The sequence below is a fragment of the Balaenoptera acutorostrata genome, chromosome 7, assembly GCF_949987535.1.
Source record: "Balaenoptera acutorostrata chromosome 7, mBalAcu1.1, whole genome shotgun sequence".
In the NCBI taxonomy this organism is placed as follows: Eukaryota; Metazoa; Chordata; class Mammalia; order Artiodactyla; family Balaenopteridae; genus Balaenoptera; species Balaenoptera acutorostrata.
The window spans coordinates 25,794,678-25,814,733 of NC_080070.1; the positions used below are offsets into that span (position 1 = coordinate 25,794,678).

At 37.3% G+C, this 20,056-nt stretch overlaps 2 protein-coding genes across 3 annotated transcripts in view; one reads left to right on the forward strand and one right to left on the reverse strand.

Annotated features, from left to right (window-relative positions):
- The window catches only part of GRM8 (glutamate metabotropic receptor 8), a 797,285-nt gene that overhangs the window by 253,938 nt on the left and 523,291 nt on the right, over window positions 1-20,056 (forward strand). The window lies entirely within an intron of this gene.
- LOC102997970 (ATP synthase F(0) complex subunit C2, mitochondrial-like) lies at window positions 5,819-6,142 on the reverse strand. Its single transcript, XM_057550587.1, has one exon. It carries the CDS (start codon window positions 6,140-6,142, stop codon window positions 5,819-5,821), a length of 324 nt encoding a protein of 107 aa, XP_057406570.1.

Consider the following 20,056-nt stretch of genomic DNA (forward strand, 5'->3'; position numbering starts at 1 on the left):
TTACAATAGCCAGGTCATGGAAACAACCTAAATGCCCATCGACAGACAAATGGATAAGAAGATGTGGTACATATATACAATGGAATATTACTCAGCCATAAAAGGCACAAAATTGGGTCATTTGTTGAGATGTGGATGGATCTAGAGACTGTCATACAGAGTGAAGTAAGTCAGAAAGAGAAAAACAAATATCACATATTAACGCATATATGTTTAATCTAGAAAAATGGTACAGATGTACCGGTTTGCAGGGCAGAAATTGAGACACAGATGTAGAGAACACACGTATGGACACCAAAGGGGGAAAGCTGTGGGGGGATGGGCTGGTGGTGTGATGAATTGGGCGACTGGGATTGACATGTATACACTGATGTGCATAAAATGGATGACTAATAAGAACCTGCTGTATAAAAAAATCAGTGTAATAAAATTCAAAAATTCAAGAAAAAAAAAGTTGGGGGTCACTGCGAGCCATTTCAGTCTATCCTTATGCTTGAGGAAGTAGTTTAATTTTCTGTGACAATAACCAGAACAAAAACATTTAAATCATAGTAATTATAGTACCACCTAATGTAATCACACATGAGTGTATTAATGCTAACTGTAGATGTCTTGACCTAAAAGATATAGAGAGTGAGAATTATTTTATAAAATATTGAATTCTCTATCACTCTAAATATTTAATTTTTTTATGTGCAATTTTTTGGGAAAAAAAGACACAACATTTAGTTTAAAAACATTCCTGTATCTTTATATTTTAATATTAGTATGTACCTTTAACATTTGAGAGTAATATTAAAGTTCTGCTAATTACTTTACATGGATTATTTCATATTTCTCACAATAATTCACAAAAATTCTCTAATGGCAATTACACTTATGTCCATTTCACAGATGAGAAACTGAACTTAGAGACGTTTAGTAATTTGCCCAAAGTCACAGTTAGTAAAAGGCAAAATCAGGATTTAAACCATAACTGTCTTAATCAATGTCTCAGTTGGAAGGCATTTGGCTGTAGCAGTGGCTTACACAAGCAAAATGTCTTTTCCTCACATCGAGTGTTCTGAAAGAAGGAGATTACTTGCATTGGTTTGCTTGCATTGTTCAATAATGCTATTTTATCCTCGGTGTCAGTGTTCCCAACAAGTTGGTTTTTTGTTTCCACAGTTTTTTGCTTCATGGTTGCAAAATGCACAATGCAGGCCCAGACATCATATGTCCAAGACAGGAAGAACGGGGAAGTGGCAGTGCCAGCCAGAATTGTGTCACATGGGCATCCCCAGCTGTAAGAGAAGCAGGGAAAGTAAGCAGAAGGTGACTGGGGCCCGGGAATTGCTCTCTGGTTGGCCAAAGAGTGCCTGACACAATAAATATTTCATGATGTCGTTGCTGTCAGGTTGTAGTGGAATTTGATTATGTGTAAGTTTTAAAAGTGGTGATTAAGAGAGGGAGAGTGAAGGAGAATATTTCACTTCTCTTAGAAGTTTTCATTCAGTTTTCCATCAGAGAGCTTTGGGATACTTTTCTCTGCCACCTCCTCACCCCATTTTTGCAGTACTCTATTATCTTTCCCCAACATGCCCCTGGAGTGGATACAGTCATGTGTATCCTGCCAGGGTGTGAGGATCGCAAGAAAGAGGGACGGGAACCTGGACCCTGCTCTAGCTTACGGTTTAGTTGGGAGATAAGGTAAACATTCATTATAGTAGAAAGGGTACAGGACACCATGATGAGAGGTGCACATTTCATATTATAATATTATCAACATTATGAAAAGGAGATAAGCTTGAATAATCATGCACTGTTAGGAGAATTTAAGCTGGTAACCAAGAAGCAGAGTTATAATTTATTATTTTGTTAACTTCTGACTTGATAATTAGAGTACCCCAAAAGATAACAAAAAAGTAAAAAACCAAAACCCCAAATAAAACGGTATCAGGGATGAAAAGTTACGAGAATTAAGGAAAACTCACTGAAATGAACAGCTGTTAGTAAAGTTATAGCTTGTCTTGGTTAATTAATCTAGTTAGTTTCAAATCATTTTGCTTTAAGAGCCTCAGTATGATCTCTGCATCTAGGTAGGGTTAATATTATAAGGGTAATGACCAAGTGACCATCTTAATGTCTGGTACCTCTGGAAATTTTTATTAATGGGATATAGTTTTATAGGCTTGAAAGAGGTTATGTGGGGTCATTTATTAAAAAAATCATATATCAATGTCTGGTCTGTGCTGGGAAATACATCCAGCCCCAGAGCCACAGAAATCACAATTCTTATACTCAGGAGCTTGTGGTCCAGGGGGGCTAGTCTTCCAATGCCCATTCAGCTCTCTTATTTCATGGACCTACAGCCAACCTGATCTAAATGCCAAAGCCAATTTGACTATTTCAGTGAACTGAGTGATCAAATTAGGCAAAAATGCAAAATGGACAGTTAATCAGAACAATCCAACTACATGTGTAAGCTGACACATACCTACATATGTTCCTGCCATTCAAGATAAAATGTAGATTTATTTATGTCAGTTAAAATTCTGCTTTCTTCCCATGAATACGAAGAACTCACTATCTACTGTTGTTAAATTTGACAAAATATCTGGAAATTACTAACTCAATTTAAAAATATGGTTTTATTGGCAGAAAAATGATTCATATAAGTACACTCAATAGAGTGCCTAGCACTAATAGGTACATAATTAACAATTTGACGAGTGAATGTTGCTGGATGAAAGCAAATAAATCACCATATCTCTGCAGAACTTTATTTTCTAAGAGTTAGTAGGACTCTTGTAACAAATCCTTACACTTATAAAGAAATAGACATTTTAGAAAAGTTATGGTTTGTGTTGGTTAATAAGTCTAGTTAGGTTCAAATTACTGTGCCTTAAGAGCTTCTATAGCAATTTTCCTGGGAATGCTTAAAGTGATATGTGAAAGTCTTCTGGTGTATCTAAATCCTCTGTTAAACTGACAAGTTGTTTTGATGTCCTTTGCACAAATGACATAACGTCATTTCTTGTGCAGAACAATGTGCTGGCTGGCAATTGTTTGCTTGCTGCGAGGTTTTGATGGAAGTGTTTTGTTATAGTAGCTTGGTATATATTCCTCGGCTTTCAGCTTGAAAAGCTCAGTGCCGCTGGGCTGCCACTTCTTCAAATGAGGGACTCTAGTGTCTTTCAATTCGAAGCCCCCAAGTTTTGAAAGCTCTATGCCAAGAGGAAAGTGGACCATTCATTTACCTGTTTTTCTGCAGTATCATTTCCTTCAAATCCCAAGCCTATTTCCACACACTTGCTAATTTAAAAAATGGAATGAGTGTCTACTCCCGTGGGTAGAGAAGAAATCTATTTATTACAGGTATCAGAACTTGATCAGAAAGTTGTTTAACTCTTTGGCTGCTGGATGATTTATAACGATGTTTTATCTGCACAGGTGCATGTTCGAGATGCACCTGTGAAAAGACGTACTCCCTGCCCTTAAAGAACTTGGCATTTTAATATGCAGAAATCGTGTTAGGATCTGCTATAGGAGAAGGCACAGAGCTGGATGGTGCAGAGCAAGAGGGCACCTGAGCCGGTGTGGTGGGGAGCAGGGAGACCTTGGGTGCCTGTGTGGGGGCAGCTACAAAATGATTTCAGATATGAAAGCGAAAATGTTATATTTTTTTCACAAAATTAAAAGCTTTAATATTCTTAATATAGAAATTAGATTCCAAATACAGAAATAATTTTGAAGATGGAAAGGCAGCCTAGCAGAGTGCTGAAGAGCTCAGACTCTGGAGCCAGATTTCTAGGTTTGCATTCTGAATTTACCATTTATTAGCTCTGTGGACTTGGGCAAGAGCCTTAACCTGTTTATGCTGCAGTTTCTCTGTCTGTAAAATGGGGATCATGATACTACCTAACTCATAAGGTTGTTAGGAGGATTAAAGGGATTAACACATATAAAAGGCTTCGAACATAGCAAGTACTATATGTGTTTGTTAAGTAAAATTGCCATAGAGATACAGAAGGGTTTAAGCACAATTATTTGCCTGTGACCTGTCATATAACGTATGTCTTCTGTACTCTTCCAAGTCAATGAAATTAATTCTGGTAGCCTGAAGCTCCTATAAAATGGTATTGAGAAGTGGGTTAAACATTGATTGGCTATGATCTCATCTAGTGAACTTGCTTATGCATATTAATGTATATTGTATTACATGTATGTATATTAATAATTTTGAATATTTTTCAAGGGATCTTGAAAAATATAAAAGTAACAAATATAAAAGTCTGCAGATGGACTTCCCTGGTGGTCCCGTGGTTAAGACTTTGCCTTCCAGTGCAGGGGGTGTGGGTTCGATCCCTGGTCGGTGAGCTAAGATCCCACATGCCTCACAGCCAAAAAAAAGCAAACCCAAAAAACATAAAACAGAAGCAATATTGTAATGAATTCAATAAAGACTTTAAAAGTGGTTTGCATCAAAAAAAAAAATTTAAAAAAAAGTCTACTGAGTTTCTCAGAGTCTAGTACATTTATGATAATAGAAACTAATTATGAAAAAAGGAAAAAATGTTGGACTTTAGTTACTTTAAGCATCAGTTAACCTGTATTAAAGACATAATACAACTATAAGAATTAATTTAACTGCAATAAAATATGACAGAAAGATAAATTTCCTTTCCCTTGATTGCTAGAGCAAGTTATGATAATAATAAAAGAGACTTGAATTTTCTTTTATACATCTAATCTTCATGAAAAAGGAAATAGATATTTTTGAAAAGGTAACTAGAACATTCTAATAAAGAATCTTTCATTAGTTCTGCTTCAATTACTAATAAACTCAAATTGCAGTCTTGTTCTTTGGACGTGTAAAATACATAGAAGATAAACATTTAGTTTGAAATCACAATAAAGTAATGAGTTTGCTCTTTTTATTTGTTATCCTCCTGGTCAGTGGTGAAATTATTAATCACTACTAGATCCTGTGTTCAAAGGCTGGGCTGATTTTAGTTTGTAGATGTTGAACCAAAATTGCCTGTAGTATGTCAGTCTGTAATTAATTCAAGCTACTGAGCTTTGGATCCTATGGAAAAAGACATAGTGTAGGCTTCAAATGGGTGTAAAGGAAATGGGAAAGATATATACAATTGGCTGAAATAGTTTGCTTGTGCTTCTTAAAACTCCCATTTATGTCAGTGAACTCAGTAAATTATCTCTAAAAGCTTTTTTTCTTCCTTCCCTCGTGTGTGTGTGTGTGTGTGTGTGTGCGCGCGCATGCATGCGTGCTCTGTGGAAGAAGAGTTTGGTGGAAACTTGGGAGGAAGATAATTAGAAAAGTTTTAACTAGATAAAATGAGGAGACATATGCAGGTACATAATAAGTCATAGGAGCCAGTGGTACAGCAGCCTGAAAAATCCAAAATCATTTTCAGAGACCAAATAGGTTATTTATAATATGTGTAAATGAAAAGGTCACTTTAATAATAGAATTATTCAGTTTTAGCATTATCTTTTCAAAGCAATAAGTTCATGAAAAAGAAATTTGATTCTATAGATATTAGGGAGCCAAGGTGGGTTCATAGGTAGGGTAATGACAAGCTATAATTTTTCTTATTCAAACAGAATTTATTTGTCTTCCCTCTGTCAAACCTTGAGTCAACCACTTTTCCTGGCCTGCTTGGGAAGATACAAGGAAAGGAACATACAGAGCAGATGGGATGTGGAAGAAAGAACGCTGGGAGATGGAGATAGCTCTTTCACATGGCAAAGAGGATGAGAAAGGCCATCATCAGGCAAAAGACCCCCATGGTCTCCAAGAGGGCAAAGCCCAGAATTAAGAGCAGAGCTGTTGCTTCAGAGAAGGATTCCTGGCATAATCAATGATGAGGCTCCCAAACACTGTCCTAAGCCTAGCCCCAGAGCCAGCCCCTCTGACCATGGCAGCTCCAGCCTCAATGAACTTGGCTGCTGTGTCAATGTTCCTTGAAATGGTGCCATTTTGGAAGCTGCTGCTTGGGATAAGTAAGGTCAGGGGGCACGGGGCTGCCACGCTGCTGAGGCTCTCGTCTGTCAGCACCACCTCAGAGAGTGGTTGGCTCTGCTGCTGAGAGGTGATCCTGACCAGTGAGGGGGATGGAGATGAAGTTGGGGCAAGCATATGTTTTCTGGGGGTGGGGAAGTGGCAAGAGCTGCTCCCAGGGCAGAGAAGACAGAGAGGGGCAAGGACAGACTCTTTTCAGATTAACCATGATTTAGTGTACATGATCAATTGCAAGGAAGAGAAATTGAGACAGTAAACCTTTTGAGGAGGTTGTTTTAGTAATCCAGGTATGAGTAGTGACAGCCTAGATGGTATAGCCCACTGGGAATAGAATAAAGATTTTAGTTCAAGAGACAGTCTGAAGGTCTAATGACAAGGTGAAGAAGCTGGGGGTGGAGGTCTTCCAGGAGGGAATGTCTAGTAGTTTGCTGTACTATTTGGGAATAGAAATAGTTAAGACTAGCCACACCTAAAAATGTGATCACTGAAACTATAAAGCCTGGAGAACCCTTGATGATGGAATAAAGCATACAGAATTAACTGTGGGTAGACAAATGAGAAAAAGGCAGAAAAAATAGTAAAATAGTAAACAGTACTGTGGAAAATGGTTATTTTGATAATTTAAAATAATTAGTTTCAGGTATTTTTGTAATGGTATCTTTCTTTATGAAAAAAATCTTGATTCATGATAGGAACACAACAAGTTCTTTTTCCTCAAGAAGGGACAAAGTTAAATAAAGCTTTGAAATTAGAAGTGTTAAGATGAAAAAAAAAAAAAAGCTGTCGGTAGAAATTCTAAAGAAAAAAGAAGACTGAATAAAAAAACAGTAGATTCAAGGAAATCCTAAAACCATCAGTGTTTGCCATCTGAAGACTGTCAAGGGAAAGCAGGCTGGGGACTCTAGGGATGGGCCCACTTGAATGAAACAAAAATACCTTGTTGCCATGAGGCTGAGCGGGAGATACACTAGCATTAAAATTCAAAACTTAGAGAGTTCACTGGCGGTCCAGTGGTTAAGACTCCGTGCTTCCACTGCAGGGGGTGCGGGTTCGATCCCTGATTGGGGAACCATAATAAGATCCAACATGCTGCACAGGGCGTGGCCAAAAAAAAAAAAGAAAGAAAAAAATTGTAACTTAAATAATCTTTTCCATTAGCTGTTTACCTGTATTGGTTTTTCCACTAGAATGACAGCTCCATGAGAGCAGGTACATATCTGTTTTGTTCATGGTGATATATCCAGCAGCTAGAAAAGAAATTGATAAATATGTGTTGAATGAAGAAATGAGTAAACAGTTTCACACTCTGATCTTTAGCGGTAGATGAGTCTGCCCAACTCCAAGAAAAACGTTGGCCAAAGTCAAGAACAAAATGGCATCCAAGAGCAGCGCTGTCCAATGGAGCATGACGAAAATGCTTCATACACGAGTCGCTGGCCACATGTGGCTATGCAGCACTTGAAATGTGTCTAGTACACCAAGGAACTGAATTTTAACTTTAATTTTTTTTTTTTTAAAATATGTGCTGTGCTAGTTTTTTTTTTTTTAACTTTTTTTGGGGGGGTGTTTATTTATTTATTTACTTATGGCTGTGTTGGGTCTTCGTTCCTGTGCGAGGGCTTTCTCTAGTTGCGGCAAGCGGGGGCTACTCTTCATCGCGGTGCGTGGGCCTCTCACCATTGCGGCCTCTCTTGTTGCGGAGCACAGGCTCCAGACGCGCAGGCTCAGTAGTTGTGGCGCACAGGCCTAGTTGCTCCGCGGCATGTGGGATCTTCCCAGACCAGGGCTCGAACCCGTGTCCCCTGCATTGGCAGGCAGACTCTCAACCACTGCGCCACCAGGGAAGCCCCTTAACTTTAATCTTAATTTACTTAAAATTAAATTTAAATAGCCCTATGTGGCTAGTGGCTGTATTGGACAACACAGGTGTATAGAAAGACTTCACTCATTAGGAGAACCTGCCTCCTCTGGGCAGATGTAATCTGTGTGAGAGCAGTGATTTGTCAGGAACTAGAATCAGACTGGGACTTGTGAAGGAATCAAGGATCTGCTTCTAGGGCTGTTTTTAAAAATTAATCTCTAGTCCAAGGGACAGAAAGAGTCTGCCAAACTCACATGAGGTCCCAGGTCACTTCACCAGGAAAGGAGACCAGAGAGGTATTTGGGGCCAAAGCCCTCAGTGGTAATAAAGTTGTGTTTACTCTGAGTGTCTTTATGAACATGTCTGTGAGGAAATTCACTGTCCGTGGGAGAGATCACTGCAGATGGCTAGAATGAATTCAAGATTTAGGGATTTTGGTCACTTTCTTTGTAACACGATCAACAATAATTGCATTCGATCATTAAAACATGGACTAGGCCTATATGATAAACTCATAACAAGCACTCAAACGCCCAGGAACTCACAATATGGAAAAGCAACATCTTTGAATATTAAAGTATAGCAGAGAGTAAAAAGTACTTATATATGTAAAAATATTTATTAAATTAGAGAAACATTTGTCATACTTATACTTATCTAATTTATATTAGATTTTGGAATGGTCTACTGTGGTTTTTGTTTTAGCAGATTTACCTGCTTAGTTGTAGCTTGCTTGGGCAACTATTAGAATTATTCTGATTTCCTTGAGCTTTCTGTGACTGGGCCATGGGAGGAAGAGGGAGTTGTTCAGGAGTGTGTTAAATTGGCCTTGTATTCAGAATTCACCCAGTAATAATACATATCAATATCATGTATTGAACTGTGTGTAGGAGCAGATGTTTGGCATGTTTCAGGCTGCTTTTGGGAATAGTCTCTATTGAATAAAGGAAAGTACACTTCACATCCATTCATGTAATTTATGAAAGTGAATAGGGATTTCGCACAAAGAAAGAATGCTGGATGGACTATTATATTTAGCAAGATAAAGCACGCTGTGTGCAAATTCCCAGAGTCAGCTGGTATAGAAGAGGACAAAGAGATATTAATATATTCCTGGGGAAGGAGATTAGTTCTCTAGAGAGCAAACACGCGGTTCTCTTAGGATTTCCTGAAGGCTTGGTTCCCGTCCCCAGGCTAACCATTTGTTTTCATTGTTTTTATTAGAGAAAATCTTTTGCAAGAACTTAATTTGCACCACAAGAAAATGTTTGAATATTGGAATATTGGGGTTGGGAGGGACTTTCAGAGATTATCTAGTCCTATCACCTATCCGATGCTTGTTAATTTTGCAAAAGCTCTGCCAAGGATCTTCCAGTCAGGGCTCCAGTACATCCTGGAGAGAGTGGCCAGTAACTCCATCCTTGGAGAACTTTGACACTGAGATATTAGTACAGAATCTAATTCTGCTGCTTTGTGCCTTCCATTCATTATCTTATTTGTAACTATTGGGTCCAAACAACAACACCTCCAATTCTTTTTCCCATGAAAGTCCTTAGGATATTTGAACATGATTATAAGGTCTCCAAGGCTAAAGATGCCTGATTCCTTCAAGAATTCCTTGAATGGTGCTGATTTGACACCATCTCGGATCACTCCTGAGTGTACCCAGTTTGTCCATCCATACTTATACTGCAGTATGTCTAGGATGGTCTGGGCTGCACAGAGACAAATGGAGTTTTTCTTCTTTTCATATAGATTCTCTCTTATCCCTCCTTTCCTCCTCTCCTTTCTCCTTCCCTCCTCTTCCCTTCTTTCTTCATCTCTCCTATTATTCTATACTACACTTATTCATTCATTCAACAAACGTTCTGTTTACTGTTGATTCATATTAACCTTTCTATAGACTAAAATCTCTAAGCCTTAGCTGCATGGATTGTTTCTAAGCCATTGCTACTGTCCAGTGTGTACAAAACAATTGTCCTTTTGGACTTAATCACCTCATTTTACATTTATGTCTATTACTTTTCATCTTATTGGATTTAGCCCTTGATTCTAACATGTCAGCTTCCTTCTTGATCCTGATTCAGTCATCCAACATGGTCACTGGCTGGTCTACAAATGTTATGATGTCCTCTCTATAGTCTCATCCAGGACATTGACGATAATGTAAAATGTTGAAGCAAATGGAACCCAGGAAAGAATCCTTCTATGAGGTTGGAAACCTAGAACCAGATAGATGGTACTCTATTAATTAGCACCCTCTGGGTATAGCTGTTGAAGCTGTTACTAATCTGCCCTAATATTCATGCACTCAGCTTCTCCTTACTCCATTTTGTCCACAAGGATGAGTTGAAAGATCTTCTAAAGGTCTCTCTGAAGATGATGTGTGCTTAGTCTCTACATTTTCTATAATCCCAAGACTTATACCAAAGAAGGAAAGGGCATTTGTCTGTTATTCTTTCCTCCTGAAATTGTTGTGTCATCCTCTCTTTAGCACATTTCTTCTTAGGCAAGCAAAACCTTTTGATTCCCTAACAGACATACAAGACTGAGAGAAGGATATTGGAAAAAGTTGAACATTCAGATAATTATTAGAAATGGCAAGGCATTTTATGGGAGTGCAAAACATAAGATCAAAATGCTTTGACTGTCAAGTGAGATCCACTACTTTCTAATCAGCAAAGGACTTGAACTAATTGATGTTTTTGTTAAAACAAATCAGAATCTTCGAAACTCTGCTAATGCTTATTTCTTAAGACTTTTCTTATGTCTTCCAAAGAACTGAAAATACTTAAAATCATCATATACAGTGATATCATGAAACTTTAGGAAGTTTATGCATGTTTTGGTCAAAATAGATAAAGTACACAAAGAATTCTTTAATAAAGATAAACCCTGGTGGAAATGTGTATGCAAATGAGTGAGTTAGATATTACAGTGGTAGATGGGACTGAAGAATTACAAGACCAGGTTTTGTCTTTTTCTTTGGAAAATAGGGGTGGGGTTGCATTCATTGTGCAACCAAACCATGAAAGACAGAATCAATTGAACAAATACTGTCCTCTATATTTATAGTGAAACAGAAATGAATTTTCTGTAAAGATATTGCTACTTCCTCCTCACTTAAGTTGACAGATATTCTCTATGACCAGTGTGACTGTGTCTAAGATGTCCTTATTCAGGTGACTGTGTTTTATATTAAATTATATTCTACATGTGCAGTCATTTAAATTATGTAGATATTTTTGTAGAGTTTCATGATATCTTGTATTTCCTATTCTGTAATTAGAAACATGAAAATTTTTCAACATCACAGTTTTAAAAATATCATTTTTTTAAACCTTTAATATATAACAATAGAAAGGAATTTAATATGAGCCAGGACCAAAAGAGGTTTCCAAGGTACAAAACAATTTTTTCACAAGTATAGATTTCATTGGGTGTTTGTGTTTGTCTGTGTGTGTGTGTGCGTGTGTTCCTAATACAGTGAGAAAATGAGAAAATCATCTATACTAGTGTATTTTAAAATTTTAATTATCATTGCTATAGTTTGTCATTATTTGGACCTTCAAAAAATGTTCTTGATACTCTCTGACTTACATCTTATGTTTGTTTGTCCATCTGCATTGAGTATTTGTTATCAATTCCATCCATTAAAGGAGCAACTGGGTAGTGACAAGATAGGAAAGAGTTCAAATGAAATTTTCATTGCTGGAAAATTGCAAATGCAGCTATGATTTTATTTCAACATTTCATTGAAGATTTACATACTTAGAAATTTCAGAAGCTAAAATGAATATTATTTTATTTTCTTGTTATAATTAACTCATGTGCACAGAGACTACCAGAGACCGTTTATTGAAGTTATTAGAAATCTTGAGCTCCCAAATAAAAATGTCAGAAGATATTGCCCTGTTCTATGTTGCATTACAGACAGATGCACTTCCTGTGGGTGAGAGCATTAGTATTAAAGTTGAGGGAAGTTATGTGCTACTCCTGCCTTCACACAAAATTCCTAGAGTGAAGGGAAATTGAAATTACCTATTGATAAAACAATTATACAAAATTAGTTTTTTTTGGCAACACTTTACAGACTACAGTTTAAAAATCAAGATGGAAAACAAAAATTTACTACGGCAAGTCCCAGTAATGTGACTTCCACCACCCTCCCTTCTCCCCCAAATATAAATCATGTTTTCTCCCTTAAAAGTCTCCCCAAGTACTCCTCAAATCTCAGGATTGGAATTCATGTTTATAAAGGAAAAACTCTTGGCCTGACAACTTCCTGATCTGATTGGCTCTATCAATGGACTTATTTGTTCTCATTATGTGGGGAAATGCTATCCAATGGGAGAAGTTTAGAGGGTGCATGCTATCAAACCAAGAGGAAATATTTTTGTTTCGTTAGCAGCCTAGGGAATTGTGTGGTGGATTATGATATTAGTCTGTGTTATAGTTCTAAGGATGGGGCTTCCAACCTGTGGGCTCTCAGTTTCAAGGCATCTGAACTTTGAGTCCCCCTTGCAGCTGCCACACTGACTAGGTTAGCGTTTTTTAACCAGAATTGCACATCACAATAATCTGTGAAGCAAGCCTAAATTCACATCTGTACCTACTGTATTTTATCAATTCCAAGATGCACATTTTTTCACGTTTGCTCATTTCTGAAATCTGGTTGCTCTCACTTTTCATTAGTTTAGTCATGGTATAATTGCAGAATTTTCTTTCTTAGTGGTACCTAAAATAATGGTGCATCTTATAATCAGTGACATCTTAGTAGTTAATGAAATATGGATTATATCAGAATCCTTGAGGGGGCAGGTATTGCATTAATTTTACAAAAGCTCTCCAGGTGAGTCCGATGCACACTGCTGGCTATAAATACACTGTACCAGCTTTGGCCTATTTCTCCAATTAACAATAGTAATAAACTGATCACTGCCATGCATTGATTTTTCCCCTGCCAGGCACTGGGCTAAGCACAGTCCATATTTTCATCTCATTTTATTCCCACAACAAACCTATTGGATAAGTATATTATTGTCCCCACTAAACGGATTAAGAAACTGAGGCTTAGAGATGAAGTCACCTGCGCAAGGACATAAAGAGTGGAAGAGCAGGATACGAGCCCAGGTGGGCTGACTCCAAAGCTCTAACCATGACATTATGTAGCAGTGGTTCCTAAAGTGTGGTCTGCAGGCCAGCAGCATCAGCATCCCCTAGGGACGTATTAGAAATGCAAATTTTAGGGCCCCACCCCAGATGTAAAGAAACTCCGAAAGCAGGGCTCAGAAATGTGTTTTAACAAGCCCTGCAGGTTATTCTGAGGCAGCCTAAAGTTTGAGAAACACTGTTCTATAGCATAGGAGTCTCCTACAATAGGAATAGGAGCCATTGCTAATAAAGACAGGACCGAATAAAGTTTATTAGCTAGCTGGCTGGCTCATATTTTAATCCTAAAATAATGCCATATTTGCAAGGTTGACTAAGCTTTTAGTTGCTTAATAACAAATAAAATTGCATTTGCTCAAATGTGCTTTAATTATAGTTCCCAGTAGGCAGAACTATGGTAACAAAATATACTAGGCTCTAATGCTTTTTGCATAATGAGCATAGTCAAAGCGTTTAACATGAATGGATTACGATTCCCCATATTAGATGGGAAAGCTCTAGAAGGACCACATACCTTTCTTGGGTCTGACCTCCTCTTGTTCTCAAATCTTAGTCTAATCCTATTATTTCCTTTCTTCAAAACTACAGAATACAGTATCTTTGTTCCTGAGAGGAAAGGATGAACTGACAAGATCCCTCTTTATATTATCCTGGGTTGACAGGTTGGTTAAATCTAGCATTTGTAATGCAGTCAGAAATAAACAGTTTCTGAACAAAAGCTGACTAAAAAATTTAGCTGCAAAACAAAGAACTTGCTTGCTTTAGTGAAAAAAATTGATTGACATGAAGGTATTAAGCATTCCAAAAGGATAAATAAATTTGATTCCAAGGAAAAAAGGCAGTTTAAAAAATAATATACCAAAGAGACAAAGTGCAGAGATGCCTGGTGAATATGATTATGTCTACCCAAAATCAGTACAACTATTTGAAAAGCACAACATTCAAATTGTAATGTTTTTGCTCTGCATGATGCAAAATAAGCAATTTGATTGTTCTTTTCCCACTAAATTGATTGGTTTTTGAATGCATTATTTGACCCACAGTACTGTATTAGCCATGGAATTTGCCAGATGACTGAACTAAGTAGATGTCTTATTGTTTTTTTCTAATAGGCATGTATGGGAATGAAGATAGTGATAATTGGAAAAGAGGAAAGCATAGCATTTGGAACTTGGCAGTGGAGATTTTAGAAGCATGAGTGGTCTTCAGCCGAGAAGACCTGGTGTTTGGCTGCAGTGACCTGCAGGCCCTGTCTCTGCCTGCATAGGCTTGTACACACTTATTAGCACAGATTAGTGCCTTGTAAATAAGGCAAAAGTGTCCGGGGTCTTGTTCCAAATCCTGAAATGCCCCCTTTTTGGTATCTGTTTGCTTGGCCTTGCAATAGCAGTCAGCCAATCTAAGCAATTTGTCACTCTTATAACAAGAATGCAAAGGAAGACCCAAAAGTGGTAAATGTGTTTGGAAGTCATTGTAGCTAAAACCTGATGGAGTTAGAGGATTGATTAGACTGTGACTGACACAGATATGCTTTATTGACCATGATTTAATGGCTTCACAATTTTCTTTTCATTTCTGGAGCATTTACACCTTTCTGAGTTGCCTCATAGATAAATCTTAGGCCATGGCATTATACTATGATGATGGCACGGTGGTAACCTCATACATTACATCGAATGGATATTAAAGTGGTAGTTTCTCCATGACCAATATGTGTCTATAAGACATTTCATAAGCTGAAGTCATAAAACACATTTACTTCTGCATATGTATCCTGTGCATTTATAGGTGTACATTTAATTATGCATGAATATTTATATTTTCACGCACATGAAATGGGATTTATTATAAGTGCTGAATATGGAAATTTAAAGTCATGGAGGCTTAAGGCAGATTCCTCAAGACCTACTTTTGCTTGATTATGATTTATTAGTTTAAACTTAACCAGTTGTATATTAATAGTACTGTTCTCTTTGAAGAGAAGACTATTATCTCAAAGCTTTTTAGGACAATATATGAATTTTGGACCTATTTAAGATTTGACAAATTGAATTAAAGAAATAGTATATGAGGGGCTTCCCTGGTGGCGCAGTGGTTGAGAATCTGCCTGCCAATAATGCAGGGGACACGGGTTCGAGCCCTGGTCTGGGAGGATCCCACATGCCGCGGAGCAACTAGGCCCGTGAGCCACAATTACTGAGCCTGCGCATCTGGAGCCGGTGCTCCGCAACAAGAGAGGCCGCGATAGTGAGAGGCCCGCGCACCGTGCTGAAGAGTGGCCCCCGCTTGCCACAACTAGAGAAAGCCCTTGCACAGAAACGAAGACCCAACACAGCCATAAATAAATAAACAAATACTTAAAAAAAAAAAAAAAAAGAAATAGTATATGAAATATTGTAAGTTTCAAAATGTGAAGGCTGCTCTCTGTTTTATGTAATTGAACATTTTATGATGATTTCAGGCATTTTTAGGTACATATTTGTATTTGGGGGGAAAAGGGAGAGGATAGTCTAAAGAAAGATGAAAATGAAGAAGCAAGGCCCGTGTAATGCATCTGAAATTGCTATATGTTTTTTCCCCAAGGAGGGTGGATTTAAGAGGTTCACAGATAACCTTAGCTTGTGGAATTCTTATTCTGGCACAGGTCACTGTTATCCACTGAATTTGCAGAATTATGTGGGTTATTTTTTCACATATATATGAAATAGATATATGTGAATAAATGAAGCAATGCCAATAACTACCAGAAACTCATCTCACCCATGGTCCCAACGTAAGATGGTCCAGGCTTTCTGTGTCTCAGGATAAAGTGAGTCCAACAGCAGATGTAGTGTGAGGGAGTCTTATGGAGCAGGGCTCTGTAAGTTTTTTCTGCCCTGGGGAGATTGGGGTGGTAGGGTTGGGCCCTAGGAGTGACATTAAAACATTACAATGCAAACCCAACAGCCAGTCTGAACAATGGGTGTTTCCCCCTGTCCCCAGCCTTGTCCCTGCCCCATGACTCTTGTCCTTCAGAGCAGACCAGAGTCACACTTGTTTGTTGTTCTCAAAGGTAATTCTATTTCTCATTGACTTATTTTTTTTCTGAAGGTCTAGGGAGAGCCTTGGGCAGTGCAATATTATTTCTATTTGTCCAATTAGCTTTGTTTTACTTAGGAAGACAAGTTTACTAAATCAAAACTATTCTGGCTGGGTCATGCTGACCAGTACAATAGTATCTCCAATTATTTCGCTATTAGAACAAAACACGTCCACTCCCTAAACCCTCAGTGTAGAAATCATGATATATGTTTCTCTCTTTCAAGGGGAGGTAATAATATTATTTGTAGGAAAATTTTCAGGGCACAAGCTGACACCTTCTGTTGGTTCCTTTTCCTTTTAAGGTGACATAATCACAAACAACTTTAAGAACTCTCTGTACTTCCTTACTTGGTGCATAAATCTTTTCTATTATTCTTTTTTTAAATTTTTATTTATTTATTTACTTATAAATTTTTATTGGAATACAGTTGATTTAAAATGGTGTGTTAGTTTCTGCTGTACAGCAAAGTGAATCAGTTATACATATACATATATCCACACTTTTTTTGATTCTTTTCCCATATAGATCATTACAGAGTATTGAGTAGAGTTCCCTGCTATACAGTAAGTCCTTATTAGTTATCTATTTTATATATAGTAATGTGTATAAAAGTTGAGGCTAAAGATGATGAGTATTTTGGCCCTTGCTTTGGTTCCACGAGGTTCCATTTTCTCTGTTTTAATCTAACTTGAGCAATATTTTTGAGCACTAAGTGCCACACATAGTGCTGGTGGCTGGAGATAGGAAACTGAGAAGACATGAAATGCCCTCAAGCAGCTCACAGTCTTTCAAGAAAAAAATCACTCAGTTTTGTGCTTATTTGTTGATATACATAAGTTTAATGAGAAGCTTGTCCACAACATATCAGATGACACAGAGGGAGGGGTCATGCGGGGATAGTCAAGGAGGGCTTCAGGAAGGAGAAACATTCTGAGCTCATTTTTGAGCAAATAAAGAAATAAGGATATATTAGTCAGAAAAAGAAAAACAAACTTAAAGTAGGGTGCAGGAGGCATATTTTTATTTTGCAACCACAGTAGAATATACGGTAGAAAACCTCCTCAAAAATGTATCCTGCTAAGAAGCATATTCGACAGTGGAAGGACAGATTCAAGAACATTTGTATTCATAGCACAAAAAGACTTACACAATTGGAATAAATCTGAAATACTATGCTTTTCTTTAAAAATAGAATTGAATAACTTTGATGTTTTAATACAGCACAGTAAACTAATTTAGATTCAGAGAGCTTCACTTGTGAACATGTCAGGTTTTAAAAATTGTTTAGATCATGTATTGAGAATTTTAAATAATCTGTTAAAATCTTCTTTTTCTTAACAAACCTTTTTTTTTTTCCCTCCCCAGATGTAGGGCAAAAGTAATTCTGCCCCAACATCTCTCAGAAATTATAAAATCTGAATTAGTTAGGTTCTGATGAAAGAGCCTTTTATGGTACCAACTAAAATGCCTTTCGGAAACTTCCTTATCGCCCTATTCAAAAAATACCCTCCACTCCTAATGTGATGACATTTACCAATCTCTACCAGCCAACACCCGAGGAAGAGCCTTTCATCAGGCATTATTGCTCATTCCCTCTTTACTATCCTGTTGTATATTTTGTTTTACATTTTTATTTGTGTGGTTATCACAGCATTGGGAATATTTGTTGTAATGTGTGTGTGTGTGTCTCTCACACAAGTTATAAGCTTTTTGATGTCACTCACCATCGCACCCCCTGACATTTAAATGAACAAAATGACAAAGTTCATGTTCAACCTCCTCCATACTGTTTTTGACAAGTGCTTGTCAACTTTGGCTGCTCATTGCAATTGCCTGGGAGATTTAAAAAATATTGATGTTTGGGTCTTACTCCCAGAGATTCTGAGTTAATTGGTTTGGGGAGTGACCTAAGAATCAAAATTTATAGACCCTCCCCAGGTGAGCAGTGAGGCTGAAAACCACTGATCTGGACCCATGCTGTCCAGTGCAGTAGCCACTGGCCACGTGCAGCACCAAGCACTTGAAATGTGCTAGTCTGAACTGAGTGTAAGTGTAAATGTATACACCAGATTTTGAAGACTTAATACAAAATAATGTAAAACATATCTCAATAGTTTTTATATGATTACATATTGAACTGATAATATTTCAGATATGCTGGGTTAAATAAAATTCATTTACTTTATATTAACACTTTAAGTAATGTTATAATAGAAATTAATCTCACTTGTTTCTTTTTGCCTTTTTAAATGTGGCTACTAGAAAATTTAAAATTACATATGTGACTTGCATTGTATTTCTATTGAGCAGCACTGATCTAGATGATGTCTCTACATGGAAGGGACAGAGATGCTTAATTAGCAAAATAAATGCTTAATAAGTGCCTTCTGGCAAACTAATTGGTAGTGTTCATGTTTTGGACCATATTTGGTACAAATAGTTCCTCTTCACAACGATCTATATTTAAAATAATTCAGATTCAATTAATATTCACTAATTGCATGAGTTGTAGAAATAACTGTGCTAAGAAAGCAGTAATGCTCATGTTATAAATGGAAATAACTGGTGACTCAATCAATGGTATCAAGTATGTAACAATGAAATAGCACTCTTGAAAATGAAATAGTCCTTTGAAACTGGTTAGAATAAGGGGGAATTGAGAATACAGAGTGTTATTTTTGTCATTGCCATTGTACTATAGGCCAAGAAAAAATATTCTTAAACTGCAGTCTATCTGGTCTTAACACAAAAACCAAAACCAAAACCAAACCCTGAGTGAGTTATTTGGTTTGCATGCAGAAGAGATGAATAAGTTATTCGTATAGACATATGTGTTTATTTACGTATGTTTACAATGGTTGGAAAGTGATATATTGAAAGAGAAGCCAATGTCAAAGATGTCTAAGGTTTTCATGAATGGAGAAATGACTATAGGATTGAAATCATTAGACAACATAACCACGTTGAATACTGAGCATGAAGCTCAGTTTGTGGGAAGTGTACACAGGAACAATTTGACGTGTAGGGCAAACCACTGGGCACAGCAAATATGTGGACGGTAGGAGTAAAACACTTACTGTAGGCTTAGCTGATTGGGTTATCGTGGTGGGCAACATTTGCTGTAACCACAGGTATTCAAAGAAAACGACGTTAAGTGTTTTGAGCAAGCTCTTATTGAAGGGGATTGGTTAAAATTGGAAATTGCTAACTGTGAGTTATTAAGAGACACAGTGTCCATAAATCAATTAAGGTACATTATATTCTATTCCATTACCAGCATTCATTTAAACATAAACTACTGTAAGTTCTACTCACAGTAGTACAAATCAAAAGTTTAGGCTACTTTCACTTATACTACAGTGTTTGTCTTTCGTTGGAATAAAATGAAATACTTCTTTTTGTTTTGGTTTCTGATAAGCTTGAAAGGAAACAAATTTGTATTCAACAAATACCTGACACTGTAATCTTATTTTTGCTTTGCTTCTCACACCTTGACCTTATGAAGCAGCATGAGGGCATTTTGAAAGCTGGGCTTTGGCATCTGAGCAGACCTGTTTGCATATTGTCTCTCATCACTTGCTGTTTGACCTTGGCCAAGTCACTTAACCTACACAAGCCTCAATTTGCCTGACCCTGATACCTGCCTTGCAGGGCCATTTAGGGGAGGAAATGTAACATCCATTACCAAGCATGTGGTAAGTCTTTATAAATATTGTTATTCTTCTTATTATATGGTTGTAAAGCGTTCTGAGCAGGACAGATAGTTTTTGTGTAATCAAAAATTATTATGGAAACTAATATTTTATACATGAGCTGTTTTATGACTACTTCTAGCCCACAGAGTTTGGAAGGGGGAGAGAGGGGGTACAGAGGAGAAGGACTGGGGAAGGGAGAGAGGGGGTACATGGTATCAGCA

Bases quoted from the DNA above. Each gene is read 5' to 3' on its own strand.
- LOC102997970 (XM_057550587.1), bottom strand. From the start codon at position 6,142: ATGCTTGCCCCAACTTCATCTCCATCCCCCTCACTGGTCAGGATCACC.